Source organism: Mastigoproctus giganteus, chromosome 5, assembly GCF_048544385.1.
Source record: "Mastigoproctus giganteus isolate SK-2022 chromosome 5, ASM4854438v1, whole genome shotgun sequence".
NCBI classification, from domain to species: Eukaryota; Metazoa; Arthropoda; class Arachnida; order Uropygi; family Thelyphonidae; genus Mastigoproctus; species Mastigoproctus giganteus.
The window spans coordinates 179,634,308-179,647,829 of NC_143579.1; the positions used below are offsets into that span (position 1 = coordinate 179,634,308).

At 36.9% G+C, this 13,522-nt stretch overlaps 1 protein-coding gene across 1 annotated transcript in view; it reads left to right on the forward strand.

The window, feature by feature from the left end:
* The window catches only part of pelo (pelota mRNA surveillance and ribosome rescue factor), a 220,382-nt gene that overhangs the window by 111,804 nt on the left and 95,056 nt on the right, over window positions 1–13,522 (forward strand). Inside the window, exon 6 of the mRNA XM_090373555.1 lies at window positions 12,801–12,861. Coding sequence (XP_090229681.1) covers window positions 12,801–12,861 — 61 coding nt within the window. The remainder of the gene's footprint in view (window positions 1–12,800; window positions 12,862–13,522) is intronic.

Genomic DNA, 13,522 nt, shown 5'->3' on the forward strand with positions numbered 1-13,522 from the left:
AAAGTATCGTTAGAAGATATTTGCTTGTTACGCTTCGATGTCATCGCAAAGGGAGAAATTCTGTTTTAGTTCAGAAGCCGAATAAATTCACTATCCACGGTCATAAAGCTGTTCTGAGCTGCAATAAACAGATAAACTCCACTGACAAATAGACTTACTCCCCATCACTTTTGTTTTGCTGTGGTTTTTGGCAGATGAGTCGGTGATTGCTAAATGCAGTGCGGTTTCTTGTATTCTCTCTCTCTCTCTCTCTCTCTATTTCGGGATCTCTGACCGTGTGGTCATCACAGAATATAAACAGAAAATTTGTTTGTCGGAATGCTGCCCACCAATTATCAACTCTTTTACCGACCTTCTAATGTATGTTGTGTTCAAATAATCCACTTTGCGAAATTCGAAAGTGCTACGTCAATTATGAGCAAAAACGGTTTCCCCCAACATAATGAATTACTTTATGGGTATAATAATGATTTTACTGACTGGAGTTGTTGTTGTTATTTGGGAGCATTAGCAACTAAGGCCATATTGCTCCGGGAATATGCGGTGGTCATTCCCTGACCTTTCCACGTCCTCCGTATTTGGTGGTGACGGGCTCGAACCCCGGTCTAATCAAGAAGCGTGTGTTACGCACTGCTGCTCCTTCCCACCTGGCTACACTGACTGGAAGAAAGTGTCCTTGTACAATAAAACAATTGTACAAGGCAAAAACATGCGGTCACTCAAAGGATAAGCAATACAGCGATGTTTGAAATTTATAATGCAGTTCACTAGCTAATATTTCCAGAGGAATTATTCTGGATTTTTTATCAAATGAGCACCAGACCAAAATCGGACTAATTAGTACTTCCGCATCCTAGGATGAACTGACTAATTAGAACTCCAGCATCTGTGATGAAATGTCATGCACACCGATATCGTTTACTACAGCAATAATGTAAAGAAATGAAGCAAAATATTGTAACAGAGCTATAAAGCAAAATAATGTTAGAAAGTAAAAATGCAAAATATTGTTCTCTAAAACAATTGCAGTTTCGCCATCCTAGGATGAAGCTGACTTAGAGCTGCAATGCTATTTTTTTTTTTATTATTTTTATTTATTATTTTTTTGTGTGTTTTTGTATGGGCGGCTCCTAGAACAGAAGTTCATCTCCACCTTGTTGCTCTGTTCAGTTTTTACGCACTGTCAAGGTAAGGCCAGTGTGTGTTGTGTCGTGAAAAAAAAAAAAAAAAATAATAATCATCCCGCTTAGGAATATCCCATGTTGGATGAAGACAGATGAAAAGGAAGGGGAGAGAGAGAGAGAGAGAGAGAGAGAGAGAGAGAGAGAGAGAGAGAGAGAGAGAGAGAGAAAAGTTTTTCATCCCGCACGGGAGAAAGTGACAGGAAAGAAAAACTGTGTTTGTGAGCTTATGTGTGTGTTCTGTATTGTGATGTTGTGTTTTGGCATTTTGGCTACCTGGAAGCAGTGATCACCTGGATGATTGCCTCCAGGTACTCGTCCCTAGCAGGAGGGCAAAGCCTTCCCTACTATCCTCACGCCCTCCTCCCTGGGAAACTCGTTCCCCAGGGAGGAAAGAAAAACTTGTATAAGATGAAGAGAGGGAAGGAGAAAAGAGGAGAAGAACTATCCCGGCCCAGGAAAGCCCCAATCCAGGATCGATTGCTAGAACAACACAAGAAAAAAAAAATAAAAAAAAAATAATAAAATAAATAAATAATAATAATAAATTTTAAAAAATAATAATAATAAATAAAATAAATGAAAGTTAGCTCTCTGGACCTTTGACAATCTCTTGGCATTCTCCCCACCAAAAGGGTATTTTTTATTTCTCTCTCTCTCTCCAGGGTCGAACTAGAAAGGGTGGACTCCCTCCCCTAAGGAGTTTTTTCCCTCAAGTGAAAGAAGAGAATTGGAAATTTCATGAAAACGAACCCTGTTTTTCTTCATTCGGTGAACGGCTACTCTGTCAGCGCAAGAGAAGTGAAATTACATTTGCAGCTCAGAATGGATTTTTTTTTTTTGATTTGGTAGTTGTTGGCGCATCGGCTTCTGTGGCCATATTGCACCTCCCAAGGTTTCTGCAGTACTTTGATCCAAGCCCAAGGCGGGAATCGAACCCGCGACCTTGGGGTTGCCGGGCAGGTACTTTACCCACTCGGCTAGCCTGGTCGGCCTCAGAATGGAATTCAAGCATTGAAACACATGACATTTTATGGTGAAGTTTTCAGGCGTTGTGTGATAATGAAAATTCAATTTTTCTCTGGAAGTTTTTTTGATGGTATCAAATGCATATCAAGGAAATATCGAAGTATTCAATAACAGTTACTTACAATTTCCCAATCCCTCACTACGAGTAACGGATTGTTCTCACAATCTGTTACTAGCTGCGCATTTTTACAAAGGGTACTAGGAAAGTTTTGCAATACAGCTTTGTTTATTTAATTTTTTCAAAGTAATTTCCTCTACATTCAATACACCTCTCCATCCTCCGAAACCAATCTTTAAACCAGTTCTGCCAAGTTTCACTAGGGAGTAAAGCACACTCGTCCCAAGCCCGTAGAAGGTCCTCATCACTGGAAAACCGCCTCACTTTTAGCTTCATTTTCACTTGCGGGAACAGTGCAAAGTCGCAGGGAGCAAGGTCTGAACTGTAGGGAGGGTGCTCGAGAAGTTTCAGTCCTGTCGTGGTCAAATATTCGGTGCAGGCTTTGGCGCGGTGAGCTGGAGCATTATCGTGATGGAGGTACCAGGTGTCCAATCTTGACTTTGGCCGCAGGTTCTTCATAGATCCAATGACTTTAGGCAGGCATTGTTCAGTATACCACTTAGCTGTGACTGTCTTCTGCGTGTCCAAAACGACACGTTCCACAATTCCACTCGATTTGAAAAATACAGCTATCATTTTCTTCTTTACAGATCGGGATTTTCTGACAATTACGGGTGTGTCGTCATCATCAAAGACCCAAACTTTGTTTTGAGCCTTGGTCGGCAGATCGTAATAGTACAGCCAAGTCTCGTCACCTGTCACGATGTTGTTCACATACCGAGATTGTCCCTTATCAAACTTTTTTAACATCTCCCGGCACCAAGTCACACGTCGTGTCATCTGCTCTTCAGTCAGTTGATGCTGCACCCAGAGAGAACAAAGTTTCTTCACATGCAAATGATCTTTCAGAATCAAACGAATTGCTGGTGCATTTAGGCCCAAAGTATCCTCTATCTGTTGGTAGGTTACTCGCCTGTTTTCGTCAAGCATTTTCCTCACAGCAGTAACGTTTTCCTCCGTAACTGACGTTCGTGGCCTTCCCGGCCTCTCAGAATCCTCCAGAGTGAAATTTCCCCTTTGGAATTCTCTATACCACCTGAATATCGTTGTACGATGTGGACAATCATCATCTAGTGCAAGAATCATTTCTTCTAAGCACTGGTCTATGGTTAAACCGCGCACGAAATTATACCACAAAACTGTCATCTCATTTCATGACCAAGATGCCATCGCAAGCACTTTACACTCTCACTACTAATGAATAACTGGGCCCATCAACTTGACGCGGCGGCTACTATGCACGTATGAACATATCTCAACATGTAGCAACAAGCATCTTCCTGTGATTCATTGTTGCATCATATTGCAAAACTTTCCTAGTACCCTTTGTATTTATTTTTTTTTCGTTTGTACACCAGGTGAAGTTCCTTCGATATCAGTTTTCGAAGTTTATAACGCAGCTATGAATAGAAATATTTTTCCGATTTAGTCCTCTAGAAACAATTACAATAAATCGAACTTTTTTTTTTTTATGAAATGCGCTTTGTAGTGATCAGTTTTACGACAGTTTTTTTTCCTTTTGTTTTCTTTCCGTTTCCAGTATAGCTTCCAGTAGATGAATTTCCTTGATTTTTTGTTAGTAGATAATACATATTGAAGAAAGGAAATGCAATATTTTAGTTTTTCAAAACCAATTCGTTGCAATTCTTTCGTACAACAATTACGAAAAGCAATAAAGCAACTGTTGTGAGTGAGCCATGCAAATTAGTGTTTGCAAGTAATGATGCTCAACTGTTTGTTTTCCACGAAAGTTGTTTACAGTTTCATTTTCTCCTTGGATCACCTTGGTAACGCTAATGACGTAAGCTTGACCAGTCAATTATCTCTCTGCGTGTGTTGATTCGTTTTAGCCAGAGGTGCCGAGCTGACGCGTGAATTTTTGAACTAATGCTGTAACGCATTTTATTTTCAAAGCTTGGATCTTGTTTTGCCGACATCAAAATTTAATAAATTGAAATGTGATCTTTGCTGTTTTAGAGTGAATTTTTGCTGTTTTAGAGTGAATTAATAGTTTTTGCTGAGCGCTAAAGGTGGGAAATCAAAGAATATACTTCTGTTTATGTATATTGAGAGTTTCAATTTTGTAAATTGAGTAGAAATTATGGAAATTATTAGTTTTCTTCAGGGGGAGCAACTTTCGAGTTAGGGTTAAAAATTAGACAAAAACAGGGCGGACTTAGACCGGGTTAATATAACTGGATAGATCCCATCCATCCCAGGTGCCTTTCTTATGTTTAACTTCAACAATTTTTTTCTCCACTATGCTCTCAGTTATTACAAAATCATTTAACTCCCTGTTAGAGTTTGATAAACATCTGGCCCTCTCCTCCTTGAATGTAGATGCAAAATACTCATTTAGTTTGGCAGCTATCTCAGAATAATCATCTACAGTCAAACCACTGATGTCAAGTGGACCGATCTGATTAATCCCCTTTTCGAGTTTGTATAAATAAAGAAGTCTTTGCTGCTTTCTCATAATCTGTCTTTGCTATGCATGAGTAATCACTGCTGATAATCAGATCGAGTGTTACTCCTTTACTCCTTCTATTTGCCTCTCTAACATGCTGCTGTAGAAAACAATCATCCAACAAATCCACAAAAGCCTTGCTAGTGCACGAGTGACCAACCCACAATCTCCAGTCAATATCTGGGAAGTTAAAATCCTCCATAATAAGACATAATGGAGGATTTTACTGTCACACCAAACTGGCTCAACATGGCACTGTCCATCTATGTCAACTGGATGCACTTTCTTCGATTTTGTTTGTTTCTTAACTAACAGCATAACCCCACCTCCTTTCCTATCTTATCTAACCTTTCTGTATACATTGTACTTCCCAAATTCCAATTCTGCATTCCTTTTACCTGTGTAACACCATATCTTTGATATCCCAACAACATCTACCTTTGATGTCTTGACCAGCACTTCAAATTCATCAAATTTATTTACTATACTCTTAGCATTGGTGTACATGCAAGTATGCGTTCACCTGTCACTTGCTGTTAGTTACTCTAACACAGCCCATGTATTTACTTGTTTCATGACTCCCAGCAGTTCTTGAAATCCCCAGAAACTTGCTGCTACTCATTCCAATAGAAGCAGTGCGAAATCATTTCCACCTCTGCCTGCGTTTACTGTTGATCTGTTAATCTGTGAATCCCCCCAAGCTAGTAGTTTTCCGACCCACCTAACATTGCCTTGATAGCATCAGCAAATATTCTTGCACCCTTTCTATTTAAGTGTATTCTGTAGAAGCAGTCTCTCCTGTTAACAAGCAAAGACCATGCTGAAAAAAATTATACCCAATTAGCCTTACACAACTCTCCAGGACCAAATTGATTGACAGCGCTCTCATCATATACTCTCTCCTATCATGTCCATTCAGGATTACAGACACTTTCAAATTTAACCCTAATTTGCAAATTTTTTTTCAACATTAACCTGCACTTGTTAAGTAAATCCGTTGATCTCCTACACTTATTGTCATTAGTGCCAACGTGTACAATGATATCACCTTTTTTTGCCATTTAAAGATGATATCTGCTCTACAACGTCATCAACTTTTGCCCCTGGCAGACAACCCAGTCCTACTCCACCCATCCTTTTTGCACAATATATTTCCTGTTTCCCTGACAATTGAGTCACTGACAATAACTAGCTCCTGTGGGACTAGCGCATTCTGCCCTGAAGATTGCCGCTGTTTCGACTGGTGCACAAGAGTGAGCTCTGCCATTGAGTTAGGCAGATGAGAGCTTGATGTGCCCCCATCATGCTCTCAGCTGCCTAACTCAAGGTCAGCCCAAGAGGGCATCTACTCAACTCTTTAAACTCAGATATGCCCATCAGAATGCTGAGTTGGTGCCTAATTTCTTCACATTCTCTGCACCTAGCACACACAAAGACATCCTCCATGGCTAGATCATGTCCTGTTCAAGAAAGGTCCACAAACTTGTCATATTTTGCACATTTCTTTAGACTGTGATGCATTGGAGAATCGATTCCTTCGGTTTTCCTCCGAACCACAGTTTCGCAACTTTGTGCATGTTGCTTTGCTGCTCTAGTCTGGGACATGATTTCCATTTAAATACAATTTAATTAACAATAAAAATTAATAAGATTTATAAATTTAATTGATTAATTGCCAATACTAAGTTAACAGAATTCATAATACAGTGCTACATATTACGCTATTTACGCTACAAGTTACGCTATTTTGTATCGATCTGCAGCAATGGTGGGCACCTCCATAGCCAGGTGGACAGGAGCATCAGTGCGTAGCACATGCTTCTTGATTAGACCGAGGTTCAAGCCCGTGACCACCAAATACGGAGGATGTGGAAAGGTCAGGGAATGACTACCGCATATCCTTGAGCAATATGGCCTTAGTTGCTAATGCTCCTAAAAACCAAATAACATAACATAGCAGCAATGGTGGCAAGTTTTGAACAGTACAAATTTTACCGATACTAAGTAATAACCCACAAAATCTCTATCTAAATTCAAAATAAACTGTATCGTAACTAAGAATATAAAGCTACTTCTAGAGATTAATTAATATGGCAATTAAATTCAATAAAATGGCAAAAATTTACGAAAAACTTCTACATTAGCTGGAGCCATAAAAGCTTTGCCCGCATGGAGCTATATTTGTTCATCTTCAGTTAGTCGATATTTAATTTTGTGAGTCATAGTTCACATTCCAGGATTCTTTCTTTATGCACAAATCTGGCTTAAGCACGGGAAACTTATCTTTAATGCATGCAGAAATCTTTATGTAAGAGTTTGCAATATCTTTTTTTAGAACAAGTACTACCTGCCCCTAAATTTGGGGGAGGATGTGTCTGATTTTCCGGCAGTCAAGGCATGGAGAAACTCATTCTTCCAAAACCTCACCTGACATCACCCTTACATCACTTTCACAATGGAAGTAGAAGCCAATCACAAACTTCCCTTTTTTGACACTCTTGATTAAATAAGACCACATTGTCTATGGAAAACCAACAAATACTGGTGTTATTCCAAATTTCAGGTGCATTTGAATGTTCTCAGAGCAGTAAAAGCATGTTATGGTGAAAACTAACAGAGTAAATACAATACACTATATCCTTAGAAAGAATTGGTATTCTAATAGTGTTATTTCAGAAATCATTGCTGAAACAATCAGCATTAATGAGAGAGAGAGAGAGAGAGAGAGAGAGCGAGCGAGCAAGCGTCCTCAAGCTTACTGACTCAGGAATTATCAGATTTAAAATGTATAAAAGGTAGAGACCCCATTATTAACCTGAGGCCCACAAGTCACATGTGGATATGGCTAAGTATATATGGGGTAGTTGTACAGGAGATTGAGAACAGGAGTAGAACACACTGATGCCATAAAGTTTGGAAGGGTAGATAAGTCTGATCCAGCCATACATACTTGGGAATGCAAATTGGGGCGGGACTTGCTTCCATACTTTCTACTGATTTAAAAAACAGGCGCCTCCGTAGCCAGGTGGGAAGGAGCAGCAGTGCGTAGCACACGCTTCTTGATTAGACTGGGGTTCGAGCCCGTCACCACCAAATACGGAGGATGCGGAAAGGTCAGGGAATGACCACCGCATATTCCCGGAGCAATATGGCCTTAGTTGCTAATGCTCCTAAAAACCAAATAACAAACTAACTAACAAATAACTAACTGATTTAAATCATACTAGAAGACTGTTCAAGTAAACCATCATCAGAAGCTATAAAGAAAAAGCTATCAACCAGAACACATCCATTTGCTTAAAAACGAAATTCTCCCAAATAGCAAAAAAAAAAAAACTAAAAAAGCAACACCAGAATGCTAACCACAATAAACTATGATTCAAATAGAACAAAAATGGATGCAAGTAATGTGGATTGACAGGAGACAAGCATCCTTTGATATCCAAGGTCAAGCTGATCCAATACTTCCAGCACAAATGAATGCAACGTCAGAAGCAGTGGTACTCATGCTTGAAGAAACTATTCCACCCTCCAACCTTTATCTCCCTCATATCATATAAAAATATTCAAGTAATTGACTGATTATTTGTGTAGTTCTCTATTTTTAGATTCACTCTGAAATATTCCTTTGGGTATTATTTGTCGTATGGCACATAAGTAATTAAATCTTCTAGGCCCTCTGATTAATTTGGTTTTAACATTGCTCTCACCTCACAATTTCATTCTTGTTCACAGCCTGTACATGCTTGAGATTATACTTGCCTGTACTAGGCAAGTATAATATCATAACCAGTTGTCATTTTATCTAATCCACACCTGTAAATTTTATTATTAGTTTTTGTCGACACATGGACTGGAACAAATTTCTGTTGTGTTTTAAGTTTTTATATTTTTCACACTTCGTAAATGTGTTGATAATTTCTGTACATTTGTGCTCTGTTGCCAAACCCTGTTTAATCATTTTATTTAAGATATTCATTTGTCATTTTAGTATTATAATTTGGTTATTTTAGAAACATCAAAATATGAGTTTATAATTAGTGTTATGCAAGTTGAACTTTTAAAACCAATATTATCTATCCTTTCTTCTGTTTCTACTCTCTTTAGACTTGATAATAGAAGCCAAAGAGGATCCAAACCATCATCTAATTTAGGGCAAGATTACAGGAAAACCTTGTTAATATAAACTTCAAGGGACCAAAATTCTCTCACTTTATAATAATGAGGTTTGTGAATTGAGCATGTAAAAACTGGCTTCCTAATTTTGTTCCATAATTTATTCTAATTAAACTTTAATTTGCCATTTTGCAAAATTTTTACATAAAATTAATGTATTCACGAATGTAAACTTAAAAGAAAAACAATTTAATTCTGAAAGAGTAAAAATCAATTATCACAGTTAACGACGACTGCATCAAAGAACATTTTGAAGATAATTGTTAATTAAAATAGCCAGGGTTTTCTGCAATAAACATTAAGGATTCATAAGAAATGTAGGATTTTAAAAAGGATTAAACATGCATTAAAAGATAGATACTCATAATTTTGAATTGTAAGTAATAAAGATTAGTTTAGAAATGAATGAAAAAAAATCATATCATTACTTGATCATGGGTTAATCCACTGGTTAACTTATATGCTTCAACGTTAAGTTAACTCAAGAGCTTTATACCATTTAAACAGCAATCCAGCATCTTCTGAACACTTTTTTGAGTTTTCTCAGCTTTTCATAATGCTGTTCTTAACAATAACACAGATATGATCAAAGGCTATTAGAAATCACTGCTGACATTATTGCAAGCAATTACATTTTAAGTAACATTAAATGGAATTTGTAACTATAGTTCAGCATCCGAGTATTTAGTAGATGATCTTCTGATGGTGTAGCTGTGATGGCAATAGTTATCCACATGAGCAGCTTCAGATTTTTCCTTGAGGTTTGTGTCTATCCCTTAATTTCTCCTGTTCGTTCGTTGGTTGGTCAGCTTCTGGAAGAGTTTCTACATCCTTCTTGCTAAAGCACTTTTGGCAAAGCAATTTATTATGATATGAAGAGGAATTCCATCACAGACGATCACAGTGTTTGAAGGGCATCTAACGTTCCATTTTTGGAGCAACACTGTTTTACATTCAGTGTGGTATATCAGATGCATGAAGTGGGATCTGTATATTTTCTTAAAGTTACGAATGATCCCCTGGTCCAGTGGTTGCATAAAATTTGAGGTGTTTGGAAGCATGGAGAGCAGTCTAATATTTGGTAGCTTCATCATCCCAATAGAATGTGCAGCATAGTGATGCAGAATCATCACAAATTTCCTTTTTTGCATGAGCATTCTTCTATCCAAGTTTAGATTTCAGGATTGAAAAATTTTAGCAGTGAGTAAAGTTATTTTGTGTGATTTATGCAAGTGATGTATACTCACAAGAGAGAGTGGTTATTCTTTGAAAACAGTGGCTGAGAAAACCTACTGATAACTAAAAGGTGAAGCTTCATAGTGCGATCTGCTTTTGCACACAACAGTGTCATCATCTTCTGTATGCTTGGTTCCCCCTCCATGGCAGGTTTCACTGCAAGTGCCTCCATACCAGGTGGGCAGAAGCAGCAGTGCTTAGCACACGCTTCTTGATTAGACCCGGGTTCGAGCCCATGACCACCGAATGCGGAAAGGTCAAGGAATGACCACCACATATACCCGGAGAAATATGGCCTTAGTTGCTAATGCTCCTAAAAACACAACAACAACAACGTTTCACTGCAAACAAAGTATTTTATTGGGAAATAAATTGTAAAACACTCATGTCTTATTCATGTTGAAAATGTCTTTTGTTTCATATTCACCAAGAATTGATTGCACCTACTGCAACCAATCTATGGTTTTCTCCTTGTCAACTTGTCCAGATTCATTGCAGATATCAAACAAACAAGATAAGTTGTTTTACTCTCTAAAGAACTACAGACAGCCATTGATACACATAAAATCACTGATACCAAGACTTAGTGTGAAACAATCAGTCTTGTTTTACAGCATGGGACTTGATGTTGGTAAATTCGATGACTGCTTCTGGCAGAACCTTTCCAGTAGTCTCTCTTCAGGATCTTTCTGCTTTCCACTATGTACATATTTCAAATTCAGAAGCACCTTCCTCATTTCTTAACTCTCAGTAATGTTAGTAAAGGAATGTTAAATTGCTTTTCAATTTTTTTTTGGTGCACCCCATCGTTATCAACTTCTTCAATGATTTTGAGTTTAGCATCCAAACATACGTTGTTTCATTTTTGCTTTTTATCCATATCACACAGCAGTAATTTGCACTTTTGGCACAAACCAAATGGTTGCTTCACCAAAATATAAAAATACTTCAAAATGTGAAAATCTCACTCGCTCAGAAGAACTCATTGTTTGCAAACATTTACATCAATCTGCTTCTTGTACTGATGCCCACAACTGTGATACTAATATACTTCACATCATGATACTAATATACTTGTATCAGTTGCATCATGATACAAGTATATTAGTATCATGATGCAGCTGATATTTTAGCTCGCCTTGTATGTAATATTGAAACTGGTGGCTTTGACTTAAATAATGAAGTGATCTTAACAGCTAGATATCATGAGCTGATCAGCATATTTTGCACTAACTGCATTGAAAAGTATTATTATACTCTTGGTATCACACATGATTATAAAAGTATTATTATAATATTATAATCATGTATGCTGTTTTAATTCTTCTTCACACATAAGTGCAGTCATGTGACTTATCTAATCTTGACGGATAATTTCCCCATGCCCTTTTAATTTTATAACTATAAAGAAAAGATATTTATATGTTAATTTTCTCTTGTTCTGGCCAATTTAGAGGTTAACAAATAGCAATATAGGTCAGGACCCCTGACCTGTGTTTCTTTTGACTTTTCTCATTAATGATTGTATTGATTTTATTTACTCTTAAGAATGAAAACCACACAGCTTTTAATGAAAGGTTAGAATATATTTTAAAAAGCATATTACACGATATCCATTCTTTATGCAATGAGAATTTGTAGTAGACATGCTTTTAATTCATGCATAAAACTCATAACAGTTAGAATTTCATCAAAGTAGAATTTACTATACACGGATATGGCAAGATATTGCATTGTATGAAGATTAATCAACTTTTCTGCTTGTTTGCTTCATTTAACCAACTTCTTAACATTGGGAGAATAATATTTAGTTTGATCCTATTTAAATGCATGAACAGCTAATGATAAATAAAATTTATCCTATCCTATCTTATTTTCTTCAGTTATAAGGAAATTAACAATCTTTTCCTTAATAATGACTTAACTTGAAACATATACCTTAGTAAGAAGTAAGTGGCTACATAAATAAAGTGAATTGTATTCTTTTTCATCAAAATTATGCCTGAAAGAATGCTTAACCTTTGGTGTATAACAACAAACAGTATATTACTGCTCAGGTTTGGTTCTAATAACATAATGATTATTAAAACCAAATAGGAATGAACTAATGCTTATTAAAAAACATTAATTCCATATAGTATTTATCTGAAATTCTTTAGTAAGACATTAGAACTTATTTATATTACTGTTAAAATATTATTATCCTCCTCCAATTTTTATTCTAATCTTTTTTCATCAATATACCAGCTCCATATACTTCAGTCTTAATATACCGCTAAGGGGACATTATCTAGAGCCCCCTACTCTCTATAAACTGATATTGTATTAACAAGAGTTTTCCTGTATTTGGTTATTTGGATGACTGATTTAATAGCAATTATACTATCTTCAGAATCCAATAAACTGTATTTTTTCAGTTTATTGTGGACAGTTTAATGTTTTATTGCTTTAAAGTTAATGGTGCCTTTATATTCAAAATACAAGTATATTAGTATTGCTGATGCTATTAAAAATTGTTTTATAATTAAAATATTAAGTTTTTAAAAGTACAGTGAAATTAGTCACATGAATTCACATTTTTATTCTCTTACAGGGTTTACAGAGATTCTTTGAATCAGTAATGCAAGGAATTCTTCGACATGTTAACTTTGAAGGTATGAATTATTTTTTAGACTCTCTTTGTACTTAAAAAGTTAACCTTCTTAATCTGTTTAGAGGCTTAGAGAGGCTATAAGTGGCATGAAAGTCTTCTCTTCCACCAAGTTGCCCACCCAGCTGTGATTCATAGTATCTTTCATGGATGTAGTAATAATTTCTTATGCATTTTGAAATTGTGAAAATTAGTAGTGACCATGCAGAAAATCATAATGCATTGCTGCCTACACCAACCAGTTTCATAAATATGCCTTTTTTTAAAGTCCTTTCATGTTTCATTTGGGGAATAATTACATTTTGATAATTTTATTACATATCTCTTCGCATTTATTCAGTCCTAATTGTGCCATATGCCAAAAGCCTGTTGTGAGCAAAATAGCTCAATGAGAGTGCTGAGACATTATCAAGAATAGATGTCCGGCCATAATCATCTAAATGGCGCCTCCATAGCCAGGTGGGCAGGAGCAACAGTGCGTAGCACACACTTCTTGATTAGACTGGGGTTCGAGCCCGTGACCACCAAATATGGAGGATGCGGAAAGGTCAGGGAATGACCACCACATAGCCCCGGAGCAATATGGCCTTAGTTGCTAATGCTCCTAAAAACCAAATAACAACAATCATCTAAATCAAGACACCAACATACTGATGGAGACCAGT